This window comes from Miniopterus schreibersii, assembly GCF_964146895.1.
Source record: "Miniopterus schreibersii genome assembly, chromosome: X".
Lineage (NCBI taxonomy): Eukaryota > Metazoa > Chordata > Mammalia > Chiroptera > Miniopteridae > Miniopterus > Miniopterus schreibersii.
Genome location: NC_138104.1, coordinates 97,455,793 through 97,483,018, shown reverse-complemented (window position 1 = coordinate 97,483,018; position 27,226 = coordinate 97,455,793). Strand labels below are relative to the sequence as shown.

The window sequence follows — 27,226 nt, the reverse complement described above, 5'->3', positions numbered from 1 at the left end:
TGATCACTGCTAATCTTAGGGATTATTTCTTTTAAGACTGTTCTCAAGGTCTCCCAGGAATATTTTCAAGGCTTGATTTTATTGCAAAGTTATATTAAAGATGCACAATGCACTATTAAAATGACCTCCCCCCCCCCCCGCTTTATACATTAGATTGTCTTATCTCTACTTTGTATTGTTTCCTTTGAAAACTGGTAAAATGATGCCCGAAAGGTTTTAGGGAGAGTGAAAAGTGCACAGGGTTATTATTTGGGACAATACTGGGGAGTAGGAAATTCTCTTTAAAAAGAACCTTGATTTAATATAATATCCTGCTTCATGAAAAAGGTTATAGATGAAAAGCAGAAAAATTTTTAAATGCAAGCTGTGTATTGGATGAGTTATCATCCAAGGTGCTTTTTAAAACTGTTAATATATGATTTATGGGCCTACCTAATTTTGGAGATTAATGGCTCCCTATTTGATTTTTAGAATATGCTTGAATTGCTGGAAGAAATGCCAAATGGAGTTCCACCCGAAAAAGTAAAAAGTTATATCTATCAGCTAATCAAAGCTATTCACTGGTGCCATAAGAATGATATTGTTCATAGGGGTAAGTATGGAATTTTTGAAATAGAACATATTAAAGAAAACATCAAATAAAGTTAACAATAAAATATTTCACATATTACTATCATAATAATATTTCCATAGACACTGACATTGCATTTAAATTGAATACATTTTGAAAGTATTTTGTTTGCCTTCCAAGTCTCCTTTTGTATCACAAAAAGGATGCACGGCAAATTTGCTTGGATAGTATGGTGAGATGTTTGTGTTTGTATAACTGTATTAACTCTCAACTGTAGAAACACGCAGTGTTATAAAGAACTCAACAGAAGTGAACTTCGGAGCTTACTGGGAGGGGGGCTCTCCATTGCCTTTGGTCCTTCAGGTAGACCAGGTAATGTTAAACCCCAATCAGGCTTTAGAGATAATCCCTAAGTCACTGACCCCCCCACCCCCCCCAGTCGTTGCTCACTCCCCTGGAGACCAAGATCTCCAGTCTGTACCTTCACCTCCTAATTTCCTCTACCTGTTACTGAAAAGTGCCCATTGTTGCAAGTTGCACGCATGATTAACCTCACATAAAGGCCATGATTATACTTCCATAACCTGTTTTGTCCTTTATTGCCATGAAAAGGGAAATTACTTTCTCAGCACCGTCTTTAACTCCACACCATTCATCTTCTGATAATTTCACTTGCATTCCAGAGTTTTATAATAATGGGACACAAGTTGATATAACAGTGAAGCTAAAAGATGTGTGCTATATCCACTTCTTGTCTTTGAATTATCAAATAAGTGAATGCTAAGTTTTAATTGACTTATATAGACACACAAGGATATCACTTTAAAGATTGTCTCACTTTAAGAATACCTTATGAAGAATGCCAACGCCTATTATTTTTAGAGACAGTTGATAATTCTCTTGCATTTGACTTTCATAGCAGTTACTTGTCAAGGGTGGCATGGATAGATTTCCAAGTCAGCTGGAAATCTAGTGTCTAGGGTAAAATAACAGTCTATACTATATAGTTTGAGGGTATTAATAAGGAACTGATTTAGCTTCATTTCCATAGTGATACAGTGATTTGGTTAAATGTATAGTGAATCAATGGTTGGGAATTAGCAATAGAAACCATGATTCTGAAATCTACAGATTTCATTTCTACCCCTTCCCTTTCTCCATTTTCATCTCTACCATGTGATATAGATGATGTGTACTCTAAAAATGCAATTGTGAGATGCCTCCCAAGGGAGGAATTAAACTGCATTTTCTATGTTACTTATTTCTACTCCTCAACTCCCACCACATTTTCAAAAGATCCATGGAAAAAATGAGAAATCTTAACTTGACTCATTCAATATAGCCTCAGCACTAGAGATTTATAACTGTGAACCACATAGAAAAGCTAAAGAGATATGTAAATATAGAAATTACATAGAAAATCATAACAGAAAATGTATCTTATATGTATTTTTCCTCTAGTAAATATAATACTAGGTACTTGCTCTCATGTGGGTTTTTCAGGTATCTTGTGGGTGTAAGCATTTTATATTCTGTCTCTGAAAATTTGTATTATTAGTATTTTATAAAGCAAAAATAGTTCCTTAAAATGTGGTGGCCTAGATTCAATCATTCTTAAATTCCTTTCAGAAATGCAATTTAATGCCTTTAAGATTTGAGGGGGGAAATATTTTTGAAATTGTGGTCTGCATGCTCCTCAAGAAGAGAAGTTAATGAAAACTTTTATGTACCAACATAAAATGTGTTACTCTGTTTTCACTGCCGTAGGTTTCTATTCAAATCACTGGATATTTCTAGTTAGCTGCTGTTATAGTGATCTAATGGTGTCAATCAGCAGTACATGGGACATTTTTAAATAATTGTTTTTTAATCTTAATGCTCCAGATATAAAGCCAGAAAATCTCTTAATCAGCCACAATGATGTTTTGAAGCTGTGTGACTTCGGTAAGTTGAAAAGAAATTGAGTCCTTGAAGTATAGTAGTTCTCCCTTATCTGCATTTTCACTTCCTGTGGTTTCAGTTACCCAGGGTCAGCTGAGGCCTGAAAATATTAAATGGAAAATGCCAGAAATAACGAATGCATAAGTTTTAAATTGTGTGTCGTTCTTAGTAGTGTGATGAAATCTCACGCTTTCCTGCTCTATCTCTCCTGGGATGTGAATCACAGTGTCTGTCTCAGTTATCAGATCGACTATCTCAGTACACCTGTGCTTGTGTTCAAGTAACCCTTATTTTACTTAATAATGGCCCCAATGCACAAGAGAAGCTGTAAAAAGCTTTTAAGTGAAAAGTATGTATGTCGAGGAAGAAACAGCACATATAGGGTTCGGAATTATCTGTGGTTTCAGGCATCCCCTGGGGGTGTGTGTCTTGGAATGTGGGGGTACTACTGTACAGAATTAAGTTAATATAACACCTAGGTAGTTATTACAGGCATATTAAAAGTATTTTTTATGTTTTGACTTAAAGTAGCAAAGGAACATTCCATTGGGTCGTATGTTGAAAATTTTATTTCAGGAAGAGTACTGTACTCTCTTTGCTCTACATAGTATTGTCTACTCTTTTTAAAAATTAATCATGCGGTAGTTATTTAATGAAAATTCAAAACAAATACATGCATGTGCATATATTCATAAGTCCAACACTTAGTGACCCCAGAAGGAGTTTTCTAGGAAATACCACTGTAGCCTTCTGGTTTGAGTAGGATAAAAAAATTTTTAAAAGTCTTTTCAGTGCTGATAGAAATTGTTTTAGGCATAATCATAAACACTGAAAATATGCCTATGTAAATACACACTTGTGTATGGTGTAAATATGAAAGTTTTATATCTGTAAGTTCAAAAGACAGTTAAGAACAATTCTATTCTCTTTAAATGTTCAGTGAATGAGATTAGTAATTGATTTGTAATACTCCAGCTCCTGGTTGAGTGTATAAGGAAGTTTTCAAGTTTTCTAGCAAAAAATTCTGTATTGTTTCCCATGTATAAAACTCTGTATTAAATACTATTAAAGATTTAAATTAAAATAACTCAGAAAAGTTTTAAAAATATAGGTTAAGTCATGAGTCACTTTTGTAAATTGTGCTTTTGTCTAATCCATATGTTGAAAAATAACTTGACTTTTTTTAAATGTTATTTTTTCAGATATTCAAATATAATCACATACAATGTAAACCTCCATATAAATGAGAAGACACTTCTTTTTGTAAACAAAAGTTAGATCAGTACTTAGGAGATGGAGCACTCAAGCGAGACATGGAAACATTCCAAGAATTCACTTCAGAATGACCGATTTTGTCCAGTGTAGCAATGGGAGCATGTGTAGCTGTTTTTACCCAATGTTTTCAAATAATTTGAATATTTTGAACCTGCTTGCTTGAAGAACTTAATTTTCTTCATGCTTTATGATAAGGAATATTGCAGAGAAGAGTCCTGCTGTATCCTAAACATTTTAAGAAGTGCTTAGCAGAATAGAAAGAAAATACTGAACACTATGTTGAAAAGATTTTGATCATGGCATTTTTAGCATTTCCTTAGCATTATGATTTTCAGAAATAATATCTCTTTTTGACTTCCTATCCATAATTGTGGTAACCACCGAGTACTGAGACTTTGTGCACCTCATAGACCCTTTACTGTGTGTCCACGAACTATGGAGTTGGTGACCTGCTTAAACTCCAGAGTTACTGAAATTTGTTAACCAAGTTATAAAAGATGCCTGTAGAATGGTTAGTAATAGGAAAAGAGTATCCCTGGTCTAGCGTCATTTAAAGAAAAGACCATTTGAAATGGTCCAGAAGTTCTGCACGGCAGCACCACTGTGCTCTGGGCATCCCCTGTGAGGACTTCCTAATTGCCTTCCCTCCCGGAGCATGTAGCTCCTTTGTTTAGCTGGAACAACCCCATTCAAAAATGCGAATATTTCTTCAAACTGTATCTTACAAAGAAGTATTGATTAACTGAAGTTAGGGGTATTTTTGTTTTGGTGGTGGTGGTGGTTTTTATTTTTTACTGTTGCATTTTAAGAAATACTATTTTGCAAAACTGATATACACCTTAATTTTTACCCCTAATTTTAATGTTCTGGTTCTCTATAGCTAGTCACAATGAATCCATATTGCTTTTGGTGAGTTAGATGTATAATTAACTTACCTGCTGGTTTATTTTGTGACCCTAAAACCTCTTGAAAGGGTTTTGGGGGGAAATAGTAATAGAGTCTACAAGGTAATTAAGATACCTCTAATATGCTTCTCAGTCACATTTGGAGATGAAAATAATTTTGGCCTGCTTTGTTTCCATCGCCAACCATTACTTGTTTATATAATGGCTGGAACTGATCAGCAACAGTAGTTATACAAATACCACGAATGTTCCACATTGCAAAATATAATGACTATCTGTGATATGCTAGTTTAGCTTTGACTTCTGGCTTTTGTGAGACTTAATTTTGTTCTTAAGTTTTGTATTTATTGGGAGAACTATTTTAAAAATATACTGTGAATGCTTATTAAAACATGGGATGATTTTGAAAATTTGGATTTTTTTATCAGAGGGAGAGACTAGTTTTTTTAGTGAATATATATTTTTAATTGACATATAAACAGTGGACTAACCTTTTAAAGTAACAAGGACGCTATTAATAAACAGCCCATTAATACCAGTCATTATGTTCTTTTGATGTTCCTATAAAATATTGCTAGCACTGACATATTTTGCCAGCATGAAATTATTATTTATTTTTCAGTTACACCTTTGGGCTTTGCTATCTTTCAGGTTTTGCTCGGAATCTATCAGAAGGCAATAATGCTAATTATACAGAGTATGTGGCCACCAGGTGGTATCGGTCCCCAGAACTCTTACTTGGGTGAGTTACCTTCCCAAATTGAATGACATCTGCATATCTTCTGATCCTATATCATTAGCTCTGGGATCATCTATGGAAAATAACGTCAGTTAATTAAATACCAGTTGCCTATTCCAGTGTAACAAACCACCCCAAAACTTAATGGCATAAAACACAACACCATTTTATTTGTTCACCATTCTGAGTGGCACTGATTTGGGGGATTCAGCAATTTGAGTTCAGCTGGATGGTTCTTCTGCTGATCTCAGTGGGGAGTTCCTGATATAGCTACAGTCAGTCTGTGGGTGATCTGGAGGCTGGTTGGTTTATGGGGCCTCAGCTGAGACAGACCATCTCTGTCCCATGGGAACTCATCCTCCATTAGTGTAGTTCAAGTTTCTTTGTGTGATAACAGAACTTCCTGCAGCATTAGGGCAAGCCCCAAAACAAAAGTCGTTTTCAAGCCTCTGTTTGCATGGTTTTTGCCTCATTGGCCAAAGCACATTGCATGGTCAAGACCTGATTCAAGGGATCAAGAAATAAATTCCAGCTGTTGATGCGAGGAGTGGCAGGGTCACATTACAAAGTGGGAGATGTACGGAAATGGGGGGAATTATTGCCACCATCTTCATTAATAATCTTTTACATTAAGAATGTGGATGCCCACAGAGGTTGTTTTCATCTGTTTCTTCTGTGTACCTCTGGATGCACTGGGATGCATAGTCCATTTTCTTTTGGGACAGATTGTAATTTGAATTTACTGGACAGTGTTTGCCAGAGAAGAAATGAGTATAAATTAGATCATTCATAGAACCCCACCTGAGGATTCAAATATGGTAGAGAGACTCCTTATAATATGGTTTTGTCTATAAGATGGCCCCAACAAGATAATTCTGAGGACAGCCTTGTTGCAAAACTTCAGGGAGTATTTGCCTCCTAATAATACCTATCAGAAAACTGTGGTTGTATGTGGAAGCTACCAAAAGTAGATAGGGACTCCAACTTATTTGATCCAACTTGAATATCACTAATTAATAATTGCAAGTAGTAGTAGAAGAACCATATTATTTGTGTAAAAATTCCATTGATATCAGTTGATATTTGGTTAAGATTAAGAATTTGCATTTTTGTATATTCATAAGACTTTGTCTTTGACATTCAAAATAGTTTCAGCTGTATAAATTATTCAAATCAGTTGACAGAAGAAAAATAATATGTAGTGGTTATGTGGAATCTTTCTGGGTATGTGGAGATTTTTCATAGGTTTCTCCATCTAGCACAATTTACTCTGTCATAGGTATTACAGAAAAATCAGTATCTTTCCTTCTCGAACAAGCTACTAAAAAAAATCTACATGAAGTTTTCTAGGATGGTTCTTAGGTTTTTGTGGGAAGGAAATGAGATAAATAAAATATTGACTTATTGTTCAGTGATTTATTGTCCTAGAAACGTATTCTGTACAGTGTTAACAGTGCTTTAATGTAGAGTATTTGTTAAAAGTTTTGTATTACTACTATATCATTATGGTATTCTAGAATTTTATTCCATTTTTTTGAGATACTGTATTTTGGCTTTCCCTTCTTAAAGCATAGATTATTTATGTTTGAAACTAAGGAAAATATGATTTCTTACTTAATCTGCCATATATAATTTGACTTAAGGCATTCGATATTGGGGTATACATATAATGCTGTTTTGGTGATGCCTAGATTTTTGTGTATATCCTCTATTTATTAATAACAGTAACACTCCTAAAGCCCTTTGGTAAACTCATATCCTAGAAGAGAGCTAAACCCCTAAGTAATGGAAAATGCTTTAAGGGTAATAGCTATCATAAGGCCCCATTATAGAATAAAAATAGATTCAAGTAAATAATACAATAGAACTTAGCACAATCTTTGCTATTAGAAATTATGACCATGTAGTCAGAGGTTAAATAATATTCAGTGCTTGTTGTTTAAGAAGGGGGAAAGGGGCTGGGAAGAGGTGGGCAAAGGGGGGAATAGGGGACATCTGTAATAGTGTCAACAATAAAAATAAATTTAAAAAAATAAAATCAATTATAGTAAAAAAAAGAAGACACATAATTCAGTAGTACATTTTAATAGACTGAACTCAAAAAATGGATAGGATGTAACTTTTTGACATTTAGAGAGCTAAAGGATAATTACCTAGAACAGCGATTTTCACCCGGTGTACCATGGCACACGGGTGTGCTGCAAGAATTTTTAAAACACGCAGTACCTGACTATTTATTCAGGGGCACTAGCCTCTTTTCCCTTAGATTGTCAAATAAAAAAATGACAACAGCCAACACAACAATAGCTGTGTGGTATGAATGCTCTTGAACCATAAATATATAGGTCGTGTAATAGAGTTGCATCTTAATGAAAGTCACTTTGGAGCAAAGAGGGCAGGTAATTATTATTTTTTGTAAATCAATCAAAATTATACCTATTGTTTTGTCATATATTTAGTGATTAGTTTATGTGTTCCATGAGATGAAAAAGGTTGAAAATAGAACATAAATTTCTTGGTAACATTTCATTCCCCAAGTGAGGTATTATCAGACGTGTGCACTGTATTAAGGTTTATTAAGCCATTCATGTTCCAAATACACCCAGATGTGAATAGATTTCAACTTAATGTATACTTTCTAAATTGTTATTAAACTGATGGTTTTGTTAGCATAGATTTATTCACTTGTGTTCTGAATTTTTACTTGGATATCCATAATTCCTTTTCTTAGCCTTCCCTTTTTCCACATAACACTTTTTAATTCTTCAAGTACATATACGTGTTTTAAATCATGAATTTGTTCAGAATAATTTGAAAATTATTAAAATGTATGTCTTCAGTTGCCAAGATAATGTCTCCCTTTGCTTTTCAGAGCTCCCTATGGAAAATCTGTAGATATGTGGTCAGTGGGCTGTATTCTTGGGGAGCTTAGTGATGGACAGCCTTTATTTCCCGGAGAAAGTGAAATTGACCAACTTTTTACTATTCAGAAGGTGCTAGGACCACTTCCATCTGAGCAGATGAAGCTCTTCTACAGTAATCCTCGATTCCATGGGCTCCGGGTAAGAGGTTTTGCGAAAACCCAAAATGGAACCAGCACAGCAGTATTTAAATCATTGTTCATTACACAATGGAATGCTTAGCTATTCCCTTTCTCATTACAATGTTTATAATCCCCGTTATAACATTTTATTTTTGAATCATATACAGTATTTGTGAATTTTCAAAAGTGGTCTGAATTTGAAAGTGGGAACAGGTTATGTTTTTCCAAATTTGTATGTTCCAATTTTTCAGTCTTTTCTAGTGTGGGTATTATTATATTCTAAACTTTGGTTACCTCTGAATGTTTCTTTATCCAAAATATTAAGCATCCCCAAAAGACATACAATTGTACAAATGGCTGTTGCTTACTTGAGCAAACACATTGTAGTGATTCGAGGAAGATTATGAACACTTAACATTCTGCAGATTTAAGGGTGCTGTTCCTGTGGCTAATTCTTGTTTGTCTGTTGACAGTGAAACATCAAGTCTTCTTTTCAAATTCGTATATGGTCTTGGCAGCGTTTTCTAGACTAACATTGTATAAAACTTCTCAGAGAATATACTAAAAAAGGTCTTAAAGTATAAACTTTCCCCAAATGAGGGACAACCAGCTTGCAGACGCACCTTATGGGAGTGGCCAGCTTTAGGCTGCTTCTCTCTTCCATCTACCCCCAAAACTACGTTTTTAGTTGTCATCTACCCAGTTTGGGCCCGCATGCCAATTGGTGGTGGCCATTGTGCATAATGCTCAAACCATGTTTTCTTGACATTTGCAGAGCACTTTGTTTCATCCTTTGATTTTCTGGACCTCAGTTCTTTTCCCTTTGAAGAGCACCCCTCCTCACCCATGAGTTTCCAACACAGTACCCACTCCTGAATGCGAAAGAAAGGAGTGAACAGAAGTGCATAGTTTCTTATCTCCTTCCAGTTTTTTCTCTCTCTTCCAAATCTGAGTTACCTCCAGCAAGTTTCTCTTTTCTCCTTTTATTTTTGCTTTTGTAAGCCCAAAATTAGCCAAATTGTGACCATAAATTAGGGTGTACAGAGTTTAACAGTTATTAAGCATTTATCATACTAGATGCTAAAGATGTGACAATAGGTAGGACTCACCCTCAGTCTAGCAGAAAGGGAAATCTATTCATACATAAAGTTATTCATAATTTATGAATTCCTGTTTTGCTGAGGATACATCTAAAGTCCTTCCCATAGCCTATGACACCTTGCCTGATCCAGGCCCTTCTAGCTCCCTGACCTCAGTTCATACCGCTCTCCATTCCCTTCCTTCTCCAAACTCTCACCACATTGCCTTTCTTTTTCTTTGGCTTTCATAAACATTCCAAGGTTTTTCCAACTTCATGGACTTGAGACTTGTGCCTCCTTCCAGTAAAGGCACTTCCCTTGTGTAACCCCTTCTCATTTTATAAATCTCAGCTTCAAGAATGCCCCCTCAACATGCCGCCCCAGCTCCTTTCTATTATCTTCCATAGCACCCTTTTTCCCCATAATAGCACTTATCATGATATGTATTTTTTGTTTACTTGTTAACGATTAATTGACTGGTTCTCAACCACTAGAATATAAGCTCCCTAAGGGCAGAAATCATCTGTTTTATCACTCTACTTCCAACACCTAACAGCTCAGCACATCTAGTGGGACTCAGTAAGTATTTGAATGACCCCTTGAACCAATCTGTGTTGTCAGCACTCAGGTTCAACTCTGTTTCCCTTCTCTCCTACTCTAATGCTGCTTTCACTCTTACACCGTTTACCTGCCCTGTTGACAGCTGCTTCCAAACTCATCACTCCAACTTTCTCTCTTCACTTCAGTCTTTTCACATTGCCTGTAGAATGCTCTTCCCTCAAACCATAAGTTTAATTTCATCTTTGTGTTTAAAAGCCCCTACAGGATAGCTGATTAAGTTTAAGCTCCCTTAGGGTAGCAGTAAGAACCCCTTGCTCCTAGCCCCCTAACGTCGTCTCCTACCCTTTCATCGACCCTTGTCCCTGCTCTGCAGCCACATTGACCTCCTCACCATTTCCTTGACACATTGCTTCTATAGTGCTGTATTTTGTTTTGTTTTTTAAAAATATCTTTATTGATTTCAGAGAGAGGAAGGGAGAGGGAGAGAGAGATAGAAACATCAACGATGAGTCATTCATTGATTGGCTGCCTCCTGCATGCCCCCTGCTGGGGATCGAACCCGAAACCCGGGCATGTGCCCTGACTGGGAATCGAACTGCGGTCTCCTGGATCCTAGATCAGTGCTCAACTGCTATGCTACACCGGCTGGGCTATAGTGCTATTTTTCATTTCTATAATGCTCCCAACACTCACCTCACTTCCTGGAAAGCTCTTCCTCCTCCCTCCTCCTCGACTCATGCCAGATGTGCCACTGCTGCCACCCGCCCGCCCCCCCCGCCCCCCCCCCCCCCGCCCCCAGTAAAGCCCTTCTAGACTCCTCCAAGGGAATTGATGACTCTCCCTTCTGTGCTCCTGCAGCACTTCGGTCATTTCTCTTGCAGCACGCACTCACTGCAGTTACTTTTAAATAAGTCCTCGAGGAAGTGAATTATCATGTTCTCCATTATATTCGCAGCACACCTAGAATAGTGCCTACTAGATGGAATAGTATTAAATGATTGAATATTTGACTTCGGGATTTTAACACTAACTTCTAGAGCACAAGATTTTGCCTACTGGCTGCTTGTTCTTTGCCTAGTTGAGGAGGCTCTATGCTGGATTCTCTGAAGAGAGTATAAACAGATCTGTCATGGTACCTGGCCTTAATAACTTACAAAACTGGCTGAAGAGTTAAAATGCTTGTGCATGAAATAATTAGAAAACACTATAATTTATAATCAAGCATGGTATATAATAAAGTACCACATTCTTTACTACATTGTACTGTTTTTTAATACATCTCAAGATGGTTGAGACCATGGGAGTGTGAAACATTCTGGAAAGTTAGAAATCATAGTTGACTAGATTCACTAAACAATGATTTCTAGATAACTGGAAGTTTGAAATAGATATTGAAGAACAAGTAGCATTTGGATTAGGTAGGCCACACTCATTTGTCTGTGGTCCTATTTGTTCACAGACTTCCTCACTGAACAGTATTATCTATAAAATGCCAGAGAGCACATTACGACACTGCTTATAAATATCCTTCAGAGAAATTGCTACTTTCATGACACTTTGATTTTTATAGACCTTAAGAGTTTCACATTTTAGTGTGAAAGTGTGGTGTTTTAGCTAAAGCACTTTAATCTTTTTAGAGGTTTAACATCTTTTGAGGGACAGCCTTCCTTTATCATTTTACTTGAGACTGACTGCAGCAGACAGCTAAGCTCATAGGGTGTGTGACCTGCAACTGATACGAAACATGGACTCACCAGTAACCAGTTTATGTTATCTGCATTTTGATTTAGTTGTGTAGAGATTGGCAAATGAACAAGATGTTGCTCTAATGGTGTGTGCATTATTTTGAAAGAGTAACAGTTGCTCTCCCATAGTATAGGGCATACTCTCTGCAGTTAGACTGTGGGGATCAAAGCCTGGCTCCATGTTTACTACTTGAATGGCCCTAGGCAAGTTTCTTGGGCCTCTGTTCCTTCCTTGTAAAATGATTATAACAGAAGTTCCACCTAATGGGGTTGTTGTGAAGGTTAAATGTTATATGAAAGATGTGCAGACCAGTGTCTGAAACATAGCAAATGCTCAGTAAGGAGGTGCTCTCATTGCATTGCTTTGGCGGAGGGAGGAAGGAAAGGGAGGGAAGGGAGGGAAGGGAGGGAAGGGGAGAGAAGGGAGGGAGGGAGGGAGGGAGGGAGGGAGGGAGGGAGGAAGGAAGGAAGGAAGGAAGGAAGGAAGGAAGGAAGGAAGGAAGGAAGGAAGGAAGGAAGGAAGGAAGGCTTGTTGAGTGGGATGCTTTAAACTTCTATGCTTGAGTTTTGGTTATTTGTTGAATTACCTCAAATTCGAATGGTAGCTTTCTTTCAAAAGCCCATACATTTTTTAAGTTAGGAGTTTGCTTGGTCATTTTTTATCATAATATTTCTAATACCTTTTGACTTTCAGCATTTAATATCAAGGAAATGTTAGTCTGAGGAATAAAAAGGAAGGGGTATCTGGTAACATAAGACAGACTTCATAAGCAAAATATTCAGTAAGATGTACCAGTACAGTCTTTTATCACAGCAAGACGGGCATCTCTCTCTCTTTGGGCTGGCTGGTAATTAATGCTCTGACAACATCCAAAGGATCCTCTGTACCTCCCTGAGGAGAGGCGTCTAGGTTTGGAAGGAGTGTGGCTTGGACCGTAGACTTGGGGGCAAACTAGTTCAGCTTCTTGTTCATTGTGTGACTTGCCTTGAACAATTTATTTGAACTTTTTGATCGTCACCTTCCTCGTTTCTAAAATAAGAACTCTGATAATTGCTAAAATACCTCATGTAGCATGACTTCCCTCAGAAATCAGTGTAAGATCTTTGCCTTTGTGTCTGCGTTAATTAAGCTCGTGGCATTTCTTCTACTTACTCTGTGTAGAAGATGCCGTCCTACTTTTCTCTATCTTCACATTTTTCTTGTCTTTCAAAACCTAGCTCAAATATTAGCTATGGATTCTTTCTTGTACAGCTGCAAACCACCTGGGTCTCCCCTTTCTGTGGGCTCCACGTGGCATTTAATTTATGGCTGCGCAGTGCAGCGCTAACTGCTTTCCCGCGTGACTGGGAGCGCTTGCGTGAGGGGCTAGGCCTCAGCCACCCTCTCTCCCGCCCTGCCGGCGGAGTGGGCATGAGATCACAGTCACTCCTAAAGGCCTCGTTTGAATTTTCCCGTATGCCCTGTCCTCCCATCCGCTCATTTAGCATGTTTAGGGATTTCGGTACTTTGAAATGTTCTTATGTTGGTATAAAGGAAATGTATATTAAAAGCGAAGTAGCCCCCCCACTGGGAGGGAGTTCGTGGAATTGGGCTCGAACACTTTGCCGTCACTTAGACATTGTGAAATGTGAGTTGGCGCAGGGAAGGGCAGAACATCTAAATAAACTTGCCCTCTTGCCCTCATTTTACTTAAAAATACATTTGTTAATTTAGGAGCCTGTGTGCCTTCTGTGCCAGTTTACATAGAGGAAGGGATTGAAAACAGGTCATGAAAAGAGTATATTAAAAACAATAACAGTGCGTGCCTGAATTCACTATTTCTACTTCTGTGGCCTTTGAGGAACTGGCCTCTCTTTTTCTCTTTTTTTACTTGTCTAATTTTCAGAAGTAAATGATATCTTGTTGTGAAAAAGACAAGAATTGTCTGTATAAGCAGGGAAATTCTGTATAAACTACCATAACTGAATTCTCTATATAAGCAGACAATACTAGATAAATACAGTTTCAAATTTTTATACTTTGGTTTGTTGTGGGTGCTTCAGTATTGTCAGTATCTTTTACCTGTGAGTTTTCCTGTTATTTAACACCCAATTCTATGACTCCATACTTCAGATACATAGATGGCAAAAGTAATAAACATGTGAAATCAGTGTGACTTTGATTGGCACTAGGGCAGTAACTGCTTTTCTAGCAAGGACAGTACGTACACACACATCCCCTTCCCCTGTGCTAACACCCGTGTCATGTTCTTCTAGTTTCCAGCTGTTAACCATCCTCAGTCATTGGAGAGAAGATACCTTGGAATTTTAAACAGCGTTTTACTCGACTTAATGAAGGTGGGACAAGTTGGTGTTGTCTGTATGAAATGCCTTTTGGTTTGTGGGTTCTCTTGTGTCTTAATTGTGACCGTAGCCTGCTTTTATGAATTAAATATCTTGTTAATAGATGTATAATGCTGAATAATGGGGGACTATATCATGTTAAAAGGCATGGAAATTATTTAAAATTGCAGCAGTATCTGGTATTATAACATCCCATCTAGACAGGACTGTGAGATACCTAAATTATATTCCAAAAATGGGCAGAATAATGACAATCTAAATATAAAGAAATAATTAAATTGATTTAGCACTCAAGAGCTGCTCAGGCATAAGGTTTTAAAACAAATCTTTAAATGAATGTTGAAAGAAAAGAGATTCTCAATTTTTTACATGATATTTAAAGCCTCCCATAAGATTATTTTACCAGTGAGCCTAATTCTGTTCTTTTTCTAACTTGGCCTCTTCTCTCCCAGACTTGGCTCTTTCTGGCTATTCTTTTGACACATATAATTGACAGCACTGCTTGTACTGGGCCTGAGTGTTCCTCCTGTCGCTGGTGCCCCTGTCCAGAAGGTCTTCCTGCTCTGGACTACTGAAAACGTTCTCACAGTTCTTATTCATGTTTTTCTTCCCTGGTAGACAGTCAGCCCCTTGAGTGAGAACTATTTTTTTCATATTTCTCCAGCTTTCATTACAGCCAGCCAGTGCATAAGCAGTGCTATTTTTTTTATTTTTAGAGAGAGAGGAAAGGAGAGAGATAGAGAGATAGAAACATCAATTAAAGAGAAACATCAATCAGCTGCCCCCCACAAGCCCCCCACCAATCCAGGCACACACTCTGACCGGGAATTGAACCAGTGACCTCTTGGTTCATAGGTTGACACTGAACCACTAAGCAACACTGGCTGGGCTGATAGTAGACCTTTAAAAAACAGTTGTTAATGGATCGCGTTTGTTTTATGCCCAGACAACCATCAAAATCAGAGGTGGTTACACTGTGCATAGCCTTTAAAGGCATACTTAGCACAGTTGGAAATTGCTGAGCAGTGCTCTCAGAACTTTGCTGTGCTTTAGACTATGTTAATCTGTGCCAAGGAACACTAAATAGCGTGGAGGAGGGGGTGTAGCTTTTGGAAAAGGCCACATACCATATTCATTAACCTATAAAGGCTTTCAGAAATCCCACTGCAAAGAAGCATTTCTCTCTCACCCAGTATCTCCCAAATTTAATTAAATACCGAATACTTTTTCATTTTTAAATAAAACTCCACAGCACTAGTGTTCTTCTGAACACAGATTGAGAGATGCTATTAAAAAAAGAACCCTCAAGGCTCTTTCAAGTTAATTAGGCATAAATTATCTCTTAAATCAGTTGGGTTTTGTCAATATGTTCTTTCATGCAATCAATATTTATTTATCAGGATCTTAATTATTTGGTAATGTTAAAAATGTAATAGAATACAGTAGAAGAACTGAGTTAAATGCAATTTCATGTTTTCTGCCTTTTGTCTTTTTATAGTTAAAAATAATTGAACTTTCCTTGTTAAATCATTACCAAATGTAATTACCAAGCATCAGTGTATGGTACCTGGTAAAATCTAGCACAGATAAAAGTACAATGATAACCTGAATCTCTGCAATTATATCAGTTTGGGAGTTAAACAATCTGATTCCTATTTATTTAATATATTTACCCTTGAATTTCCTGAACATTAAAGAACCATTTTATTGAAAAATATATTCCTAAGGTATACAAATTATGTGTACATCTCAGTTAATTTTTGTAACGTAAGCATATCTGTGTAACCCCACCCAAATTGAGATACAGAAAATTATTGACATACCAGAAACCCCCTCATGACCCTCTCTCAGACTTTACACTCCACCCCTCCCTACTCCTGGAAACCACAATTGTGATTTCTATCACCAAAGATTAATATTGCCTTGTTATTATTGAATAGTAATATAAATAGAATTATTCCTTTTGTCTTTTAATTATTTTTGAAAATGAATTTGAAACATAAACATTACCATCTACCTTTTCATGAGAAATGTATTCTCTGTGCCTTTTCCCTAAAGTAGATTTGATAATTTTGCCCATATATAAGTCCCTAAAGTGGCCATGCCATTCTGCATCTGTTTATACATGTCAGCCATTTTAGCGGGGATACAAGTCTCCAGAATTAACCCAAGCCCCTGATAACTTAAAGAATAGCTACATAATTATATGGGTTCTATTTTAGTTTTTTAAAAATTATGTTGTTTTATGCTTTCCTCATAATGACCTCATCCTTCCAGGTAATTTGGAAATTAACAGCTATATTCATAAATATAAAAATAGTTCTTTGCATGTATGTAGTAATTTCTACTGTTCATAATCTTAAATTAAAGCAGCACCTTCATGCCAGTAGATATTTGGCTTCTGAAAGATCTCAATGTATTTCTAATTTAAAATACTACTCAGAGGCTGACTTTCCTTTGTTTTAATTAGTATCCTGCCGTTGAAACCATTTTGATGTTCACTGTTTTAACTGCCAGTGAGACCACAATCATGTTACATACCTCTACAGTTTTTGTTTTCTAATAAGGAAGAAGAAAGAATTGAGATAATTTTAGAGTTGTATCTGGGTCAACATGAATGTAAATCCACTTGCATGTAAGCAATGGCTTGGGTTTCCAGATTCTGGCCCAAAGTGAAGGTTTCAGTATATGATAGGATCACATCTCAAACTTTCTGTGATGCTAGGTTAAAGGTGGTTGTCTAAAATTGAATTCTGGCTTATTGGGAGCAAATCTAGATTTACTCTCAGTGTTCGAGAGTGGATCACAAAGAGATTACTGTTGGCAAAACCAATGAAAGGGATCTAGAGATGGATTTGGGAATGCTGGAACTTTACCCTTTTTCCTTTCTCTGAAGGACAATGCCCGTCACTCAGAGCAAAGTTCACTGTGCTCTATTGAGTTGTGTTAGGTTATGTAGGTTATGTTTTTATATATATTTATTTAATTCATCAATAAAACCAACTAGTTTTAATAATGACTCACCTTTTAAAATCTTGTCCAATTACTAAGATAAATATTATCAGAGGAGAACATTTTATTTGTAAAAGAAATGAATATGTGCAAAGTAAAAGGGTTAGTACCTTAAAGAATAAAGAACACATAAGTTAGAATAGATACACAGAAAAATAAGAAAAGAAAGGATATAAGTAACTAATAAACATAAAAGTATTCAACCTCACTAGTCATCAAAGATATGAATTAAAATAGCTATGAGAATGCCCGGTTTCGGGCTTGATCAATGACTCTCTCATCATTGATGTTTCTCTCTCTCTCCCTCCCTCTCCTTTCCTCTCTCTGAAATCAATAAAGATATATTAAAAGTAAAATAAAATAAAATTAAAAAATAAAAGAGCTATGAGATGCTATTTTTAAAATACCTAATTTACAAGTACTAAAAAGAGCAATACTGCCTGTTGATGTGAGTGCCAGAAAATTGGTAGACTCTCAATTGCTGAGAGGAGTATCGTTTGAGACAAACTTCCTAGGGAGTAATTTGGCAACACATAGAAAATAATCTTTAAAAGTTTGCATACCTACCGGTTCCATCTCTAGTTTATCCTTTGAAAGGGATCGTGGATATATGCAAAGATTTCAGGTGTTCATCACAGTATTAATTATAACTGTGAAAAGTGACAGCCATGTAAGTGTCCAACAGTGGGAGCATGGTTAATTAATTGTGCTATATGCGTACCACAAACTTCTATATAGTCATTTAAGAGCATGTCATAAAGTTTTTTGTTGCAATATTGCTCATACTAATAAAAGAAGGGAAACTGAAATGTTTATCATTAGGGAATTGCTAAAAACACCCAAAAGTACATCCATAGAGTTGAAGCTCTTTACTGATATGAAATGATCTTGTAAGATCTAATGTCCAGTTGAAAGAAAACTAAGTGCAGACCATTGTGTGTATGCTATTTGGGTAAAATAAAAGGAGCAGATAGAGACATGCACAGAGCAGATAGAGATATGTACGGATGCACAAGAAACTGGTAACGTGGGCTGCCTCCATGGAGGGGGACAGGAGAAAGATGAAGAATGTGTATTCTCTCATGTGATTATATACTTATTCCAAAAATATTTAAAATGTTAGAATGATGATGTAAATAATGTTTTGATTAGTGAATGAAAAGTGCAGGATACAAAACTTAAGTGTACAATCTGAGCCAGATTTTGTAAAAGAAAAGATATGTGATACTTAAAAAGGGGCTGGAGGGCAAATCTACAGACAACAATGGTAAGATTATGGGTGATTTAGATAGTCCCTTAAAAAAAAAACTTTTTGGACTAAACTGTATTTGCTAGATATTCTGCAATGACCATGCATTTCTTTTATAAGAAAAGAGATAAGGTTTTTAAGACATTAAATTTCATGTTGTAATTTTCTTTCCAATCCTAACTTTATTTCATAAGAATTTACTGAAGTTGGACCCTGCTGAAAGATACTTGACAGAACAGTGTTTGAATCACCCTGCATTTCAAACCCAGAGACTTTTGGATCGCTCGCCTTCAAGGTCAGCAAAAAGAAAACCTTACCACGTGGAAAGCAGTACTTTATCTAATAGGTAAATATTCCCTTTTAAGGAAATACAGATGCAGTATTGGTCTTACAAGTAGGTGGAGGAGGTGGGTGCTTAAGTGATGCAATTAGAGAAAAGAAGGAAAGCCCTCTTTATTCAAAAATATCTTCCTTATGCTTATTACATGATTCAAAACCACAATTTAAGAGTCGTGTGGGTCTTAAAGATTTTCTTATCTTTAACAAGTAGATTATGGAAACCTATGTGTTCCCTGGGAAAGTTAGCATGGGTTAGCGGCTAAGAAGGATTCTAGCCTCATGAGCTAGAAAATTCTTTGCAAATGGTACCCAGAAGATTCTGTGATCCCTGGGGAAGGATAGGTTAGGGCAAGGGGATTTCTAGAGGGAGAAGATACCAAACACAGATGGGTGGGAAGATACCTAGGACCATCTTTGCAACTCAACCAAATAGGTCTGGCCCTATGGAAGGGTCTTGTATTTGTTGCTCTTGTCTTTAAGTTTTGATTTGAGAAGTTATTTTTTTCATAAGAGTAAGAATGTGGAAATAGTAAAGTCAGTTTGGAAGATAGTGATTAAAATTAGTGTTTTTTAAGATGTAATTTTTGCAGCATAATCTTTAAAAACAAAATAAAAACAGCCTCTATTTCCGGGGGGCAGGGATTGTCACAAGGGATTGGACCCTGCAATCAGCTTCCCTCTCCAGAACTGCCGTTCCCTGATTCTGTTCGCTGCGTTTACAGGAGGGCAGTGTGCTTGTCATGGGCTCCTCGTCTTCCTTCCTCTCCCAAGAAGCTGGCTTTGTCATCCAGTGTTGCTTAAACTATGGGAGATAGGAAATAGTCTCTCTCATCTACTATTAGAAGAGAAATAAAAAACAATAAGTCTTACTATGAAGATTTTTGAATATAAGTTTCTCTTCTTTTCCCCCAATTTTTATCTCCATGTAGAACAATGATTCTTAATGTAATAGAATTTTGAAAGCTCAAGACCTGGTACTTTTTAGGTCTGTGAGTGCATCCATAAATTACCAATAACCACTTATCCTATATTTTGTCTGCTTAACTGCAATGGTGTGACTGTTTTTTGATTTTTGTTATTTTGGGTTTTTGTTTTTTTTTATAGCTGTTTACTCTCTTTAAAATGATCGGTTTTGGTATTGTTTCCCTTACATCTTAGAAACCATTCTTACCTGTTTTGTTTGTTTGTTTGTTTGTTTGTTTGAAAGCCTGGGAGCAAATTCAAATTCTGTTTAACCAAGTTCGTGTTCACTTTGTTTTCTGTTTGCATGAGATCTGAGTACACTAAGTCAAGGAATAGTATTTATCATTTGGTTGCTCCTCTGCATTGAGGAGCTTCACATTATGCCTGTCTTATCTGGGATCACTCCCAGTTCAGGTGCTTTTGTCTCCCTTCTGCTGTAATGGTCATTTGACTCCTCTATGTTACATTTGCAAAGATAAAGAATCCTAATGATATAAAGAATATTAGACTGGCCCGGCCGGGCGTGGCTCAGCGGTTGAGCGTCGACCTAGGATCCAGGTGATCGGGGTTCAATTCCCTGTCAGGGCACATGCCCGGGTTGCGGGCTCAATCAGTGACTCATCATTGATGTTTCTCTCTCTCCCCCTCTCCTTTCCTCTCTCTGAAATCAATAAAGATATATTTAAAAATATATATATATTAGACCGAATTTTGATTCGTGCTGTAGTGATTAGTGGTATAATCCATACCATGAAATGTATATTTGTCCCCTAGTGACTCACTTGAGAGAGGTCCCCAGTGGGGATTGAGACTCGCCTTGGGAACCCTCTTTTAGGGATCTGTCGAGGAGGATGTGTGTGGTGATGAGGATACCATTTATATAGGTCTTTGAGGAATCCTCCCAAATCCCTTTTTGAAGCAGATGAGAATAGAATTTATAAGTAAATAAAAATCTCTGGAAGAACTCATTTTTAGATCTTGACACTGTATTGAATATATTAGCTCAATTTTCATGTATCTGGAAATGTCTTCTCCACACTTGTCTATGGTCCATATTTTCTCCATAGAAGCCCTTCTTTTTTGAGGACACTAATTCTGCACAGACCATGACTTCCTTGGACTTTGCAGCACCATTGTAGAAATGTTCATGGCACCATATCATGTTTGCTGCCAATTACACACTCCCCTGCCTTGTTCCTGAGACACACACACCCTGTCCTCTGTCATCCTAACTCATGTCTCTCTAGGAGACGAAGTGGGCTCTTGCATTACCTAGCTCCTGCCTAAGTCTCCTTCAGACTCTCTGGTGGTTCAGCTCACCTTGGACATGGTGGGATGGTACTTCAGCTTGCCCGTCACTGCCCTCTCACCAGTCCTGCTAGCCAACCTCCTTCATAAAAGTGTAGCTTTGCATCTTTGATGTTTGCTTTGAAAAGTTATTGTAACCAATAACTGGTCATCTGTCCTTCCTCTCTCCCTCCCTCTTTCCCTTCCTCCTTTCTTCCCTCCCCCTCCCCTTCCCCTTTCCCCATTTCCCCTTCCCCCTTTCCCCTTTCCCCTTTCCCCCTTCCCCCTTCTCCCTTTCCCCTTTCCCCTTTCCCCTTTCTCCTTTCCCCTTCTCCCTTTCCCCTTCCCCTTCCCCTTCCCCTTCTCCCTTTCCCCTTTCCGCTTTCCCCTTTCCCCTTCTCCCTTCTCCCTTCTCCCTTCTCCCTTCTCCCTTCCCTTCCCTTCCATCCTTCCAGTCATTTCAGAAGGGTTTATATTTTAAATCCTCTTAAGTGGTTGGCAGTTTAACACAGATTGCTTACAATTGTGTATCAAAGAGATTGAATTTTCAGAGCAGGTTTTTTTTTTTTTTATTGTTGTGCTTTGGCAGGGCTCCAATGAAGACAGTTTGATACCCTTCCTGCATAGGAATTATGTGCAAAGCTCAATGCCTTCAGATTCATACCAAGGCAGAGACTTTCAGGATAGCAGTTTAGACTCTTAGTACATTTATGGTAAACCTAACTCTGACAAATGTTTCTACCTTAACTAACTTTATAGTCTCCATTTTCACATTAGAAATTGTATCTTACATTGTTAACAGTATGTTCTTCCTCGAGTGTGGGTTCATGCTCCACATTGAAAGCAATATTTCCAAGAGTTTCAAAACTGTAGCAGCCTTCTTCACTTTTCTCTATCCTTTCCTGGCTGGAGCTTCAGACATTTCACGCTGTCTGTGTGTGTTATACCTGCTATTACTCTTTCTAGGCCTGGAGGAGAAAGGGGAGGAAAATAGGGTTGTGAGAACCCAGGGAAGCCAGGCGAAAGGAGCCACCCTGTGGGAGCTGTAGTCTGGAGGGACACAGCTACGATCTGAGTCAGGGTGCTGATGCCGGAAAGGAGCAGGGAAGACAGGCCCCAGGCCCTTGCACTGCTAAGTCCACCTGGGAGTTAGACAGCAAGGGAGCCTGAGTGACACAATCTACAGCGTTGCGCTCCTGAGGCCCAGGACGGGGCAGAGAGGAGTGGAGAATGGGTTGAGAGTTGGGCAGATGGAGAATAACCAACACATTGAATCATATGCATTTATGGGTGAGATTATCTGTCTATCGTCATTTGGGGTTTTGAAAAGTGGCTAAGATACTCTAGTTACTGAAATATAAATTGACAGACGACTCTGGGAACTGTCCCTTATTGACCAGGGGATAAACTCTGTTGACATTATTTAACAGAAAGCGAAACTTGCCTTTCTTTGTAATTTCTTTCTAGGTCTGGGATCTGCCATTTAGTTAGTTTGTATTTAAGTGACATTTTATGCTGGAATTCTTGTGACCTGACTGTGAGAGATTAGTGAGTACATTTAGGGAATGGGGCCTTCCACACTAGTACAGGCTTGCTTGATACCAGATACTCCAACACTCTGAAAGGGAGGGAGGGGAAAAGGACCCTTACCTTTGATGCCTGAGCAAGTGGGTTCTCAGGGAAATGGGAAGGCATGGTTTCAGGTTACCATTTCCAGGGGGGAAAATGTGACAGTCCTGCCAATTAGTGTGGGAACCGAACTCTCCCAAATCAAACCATCTTTAGCAATAACAATATTTGCAGCTAAGCTTTCTGAAGGCAGGAAAACAGGAATTATTTTTTACTTCAAAGCATTCTTACCTATCTCAAAGTACAATTTCATCATTTAAATAATTACAGTAGACCAAATTGATCTTGCTGCAATGTCAGTTTCAGCTTTCAAGTAGAGGACAAGGTTTTCCTCTAGAGTTATATTTTATATTTTAAACCAAGTAGGAAATGAAGTTTTGAATCCAAAAGACGGCCTCAGTCAGTTTGGAATAATGACGTGTGAAATGAAGAAGAGAATAAATTATGCCTTTTGGAGAGATGTAAACTCTTTAGATCCCTGTGGTCCAGTTACTTCTGTTGAACGTACAGGGAGGTATCTGATGTACCCCAAGGATTACCACTTCTCTGAAATATAAACATTGGTCATCATGTTCACCAACAAACCTCACCAGGCAGTCTACATTTCTTTTTATAGTCTCATTTTCTCTTATTGAGTAGATTCCTAGAATTTTCATTCTTTGATGATACAGGCTAAGGACAAAAGAGACACTGGTGTCTGTGTGTTTATGCTCTGAGTATGTCCCTCTGAGGCAGGCCTTGAGTTTGACAAATAAAAACAAAGTTCACCGAGCACAGTGACCTTCAAGTGTAAATGTTGCCTTCTGACATTTCAGCAGACAAAAGAGTCATAAAGAGTTTATCTATAGCTTAAGTCTCTTCTTCTTAGCAGGTGTTTTATAAGCAACACTCATGTGAGCAGCAATATAAGAAAAGCATTTTTCCCAGATTATCAGTTAGAAACTATTGGCAGCCAGTTAGCTGAGCTTTTAAGGATGTCCAAATCATTTCATCAGGACCAGCGCTCTGTTGCGGAGTGACTTGATCTAAGGCACTTACTGTTTATGGTTACTTGTTGTTTGTTGACCCTAGTTTGAGAGACTTAATGTTTTTAGTCTTTGAGGTGTTTTAGGTATTCGTTCTTTTTTTTTTAAATGATACTTTTTGTGTGTCTGCTATTGAGGAAAACTGATATACTTCTTTTTTGGATTGTTTTTGACATAGAAACCAAGCCAGCAAAAGTGCTGCTTTGCAGTCTCACCACAGATCTAACAGCAAGGACATCCAGAACCTAAGTGTGGGTCTGCCTCGAGCTGACGAAGGCCTACCTGCCAACGAAAGCTTCCTAAACGGAAACCTTGCTGGAGCTACTCTTAGTCCTATGCACACCAAAACCTACCAAGCAAGCAGCCAGCCCGGCTCTACCAGCAAAGATCTTACCAACAACAACATACCACACCTTCTCAGCCCAAAAGAAGCCAAGTCAAAGTCAGAGTTTGATTTCAACATTGACCCAAAGCCTTCGGAAGGCCCGGGCACGAAGTACCTCAAGTCGAACAGCAGATCCCAGCAGAACCGCCACTCGTTTATGGAAAGCTCTCAGAGCAAAGCCGGGACCCTGCAGCCCACTGAAAAGCAGAGTCGACACAGCTATATTGACACCATTCCCCAGTCCTCTAGGAGTCCGTCCTACCGGACCAAGGCCAAAAGCCATGGGGCATTGAGTGACTCCAAGTCTGTGAGCAACCTTTCTGAATCCAGAGCCCAAATTTCAGAGTCCAATACCAGTAGGTACTTCCCATCCAGCTGCTTGGACCTGAACTCTCCGACCAGCCCGACTCCCACCAGGCACAGCGACACAAGAACTTTGCTCAGCCCCTCGGGGAGAAATAACCGAAGCGAGGGCACTCTGGACTCACGCCGAACCACAGCCAGGCATTCAAAAACGATGGATGAGTTGAAGTTGCCAGAGCACGTGGACAGCAGCCATTCTCATTCGCTGTCTGCACCTCATGAATCCTTTTCTTATGGGCTGGGCTACACCAGCCCCTTTTCCTCCCAGCAGCGCCCACATAGACATTCCATGTATGTGACCCGGGACAAAGTGAGAGCCAAAGGCTTGGACGGAAGCTTGAGCGTAGGGCAAGGGATGGCGGCCAGAGCCAACAGCCTACAGCTCTTGTCACCCCAGGTACAGCTGAGGGCGGTGACCCGATCTGTTGGCTCACCATGGGAAGGTGGTGCAGGGGAAAATAGGATCAGTCTGCAATTTTCTTTACTGGAAGAGGCTATATTTGCTTGAAAGGATGCATTTAGGGAAGCAACACTTGAAGGACTAATCGGTTCAAAATGATTGAAGTATTTAAGCTAATTGTTGAGTACTCAGAACTCAAAAAGCTTGTTTTCAGAAACCTGTTTCCGTAAATGTTTCTTTCTGGCATATTTTGTTGAGTGCATCCTATTTTGATTTGTATAGAATTGGCTGTATGGGTTAATTTTTAATTTTTTCAAAATTCAGTGAGAATTTATGGGGATTTTTCTCTAATCCTCCAAACTACTTTTTGCTTAAATCAACCCTTTGCTAAGACCTTATTCAGTATCTTAACTGAATTGAAAAGTTTTAAATTTATCTACAACTAGAGAGAAATTTAACAGGAGACCAGGGTAAATGTTAATATTTAGTCTTTGGATTGTTTTTAAATCCCAAGGCAGTGTTTTTAGCATAATACTTCCTCCACCTTATTGATCTTCAGACTCTAGAACTGACACTGACCTGTTTAAAAGCAGCAGCATTCTTGCAACAGAACACAGTTTGGGGTGTGTGTTTTTTTAATTTTAGTTTTGTAATATTAAACATTCACCTGCATCAAAGAAATGAAGGTGGAGAAAAGCCATTGTCAGAAGGGGAAGAGTTTCATGTAGGGAAAGTCCTCCCCTTTTCGAGGCTATGAAAATAGGTTCATCAGCGTGTGTAAGAACTCCAGAAAATACAGATGGAAAATGTCATGGAAGGCTTAGCAAGATGAGTGCTGGAGAGAGGGGATTGGTGTAGCAAAGTAGCTAAGAGCTCCGCTGGGAAGCCAGGCAGACCCAGGTTTGTATCCCAGTTCTGCAATGTGCTTCAAACTATGAATTTGGGAAAGTGATACAATCTCTGTGTGCCTCAGATTCCTCACCTGAGTGTTGTTGTGAGGATTAAAGACAGTGTATGAAGCACCATGGCCAGTGCTCAGCACAGAGTAAGTGTTGAACAGATTTTAGTTGTTGCTGCTGGTGGGGGCCGTTCTTGAGACGTGGGACGGCTTCGTGTGCTGGGTATTCTCAGGCACTCAGAAGAGTCTGAGTTAGGGTGCTTGCCCTTGAGAAACTTCTCTCAGGGAAGATTTTAAATTATACATGATAACAATGGACTAATTAGGAACCACATTCCTATGGCACTGGCTATAAATAGGAGTTGAGAACAGGGAGAGAGCGTTGTGAGCAGGAGCAGTCAGAAATGAGTTTAGGGGTGACTGAAGGTCTTGCTCTGAGCTAGGACGTAGAGACTTTGGAAGGCTAGAGAATGAAAATGCATTAGGCGTTAACTGCGGGAGGCACCGTGATCCGCTCTAATTAGACAAGAAAGATGAAAGATGTGGTCCCCGCCCTCTTGGAGTGTGTGGGCTGGGCTGAGGGTCGCACACCTGCCAACATATAGCTCATTATAATACCGTTTGGCTGTGTTTGGCCATGTGCGGTAGGGAGAGGAGCAGCATAGTCAGCCAGGGGCTTGTGGGAGTCCCCCAGGGAAGGTGTTATCTAAGCAGAGACTTCTGGGACTTAACTAGGGGAAGACAATGGAAAGGGGCTCTAAGGGAGGGCGAAAAGAGCTAAGAGGAAGGTCAGAGACGTTCAGTAGCTTGGTGTGCTGTGGGGATTGCCGCTTATTCCACCTTGCTGCAATGGAAATGTAAGATTTCAGGTGGCTTTTGCGATAATCCAATCATGAAGTGAGGAGAAAATGTTCTGGACTGTCAGTGCCAATAGGAAAACGGAGAGTGGGTCTTAAAGACTCCTCAGAAGTGGAAACAACAGGACTTGTGAATTGAAACACTGAATAGAGAAAAAGAAAGCCTTCAAGGCTGCTTTTCTAGGAGCACCTTTTCAGAGATGAGAGAGCTTTTGGAGCCACAGAAATCAACCCCTTCAGTTCACAGATGAGCGTGCTGAGGCTTGGAGAAGTTGGCTGGGTTGCCCAAGTTTACTAGTTCAGGGCAGAGCTGGGATCTGAGGCAATGTCCAGGTCCCTAGCCAGCGTTCTTTGTACTGTATCATGCTGACATGTTGGGGTTGAAGTGGCCCTGGACCCTTAAGCAGAGGCGTTCTCCACAAGGTTGGAACGACCGACCGTCCAGCACCCAGGTGAGAGGAGGGGCAGGAGATGCCATGATTAGAGTCAGAGCAGTGGTCGGAAGGGTCCCCAAGGAGTCCCTCTAGAGAGGAGAGAACCTCTAGGACCTACAAAGATCTCTACAGCCTGGCAGATACCCATAGACATTAAGGTCAAACCCAGGTAAAGTATGCTAG

General features: G+C 38.8%; 1 protein-coding gene across 2 annotated transcripts in view; it reads left to right on the top strand.

The window, feature by feature from the left end:
* The window catches only part of CDKL5 (cyclin dependent kinase like 5), a 148,696-nt gene that overhangs the window by 102,739 nt on the left and 18,731 nt on the right, over positions 1-27,226 (top strand). For both annotated transcript variants that reach the window (XM_081126620.1, XM_081126619.1), the window contains exons 6-12: positions 472-592; positions 2,456-2,515; positions 5,344-5,434; positions 8,304-8,493; positions 14,116-14,196; positions 18,658-18,809; positions 23,885-24,851. In XM_081126620.1, coding sequence (XP_080982746.1) covers positions 472-592; positions 2,456-2,515; positions 5,344-5,434; positions 8,304-8,493; positions 14,116-14,196; positions 18,658-18,809; positions 23,885-24,851 — 1,662 coding nt within the window. The remainder of the gene's footprint in view (positions 1-471; positions 593-2,455; positions 2,516-5,343; positions 5,435-8,303; positions 8,494-14,115; positions 14,197-18,657; positions 18,810-23,884; positions 24,852-27,226) is intronic.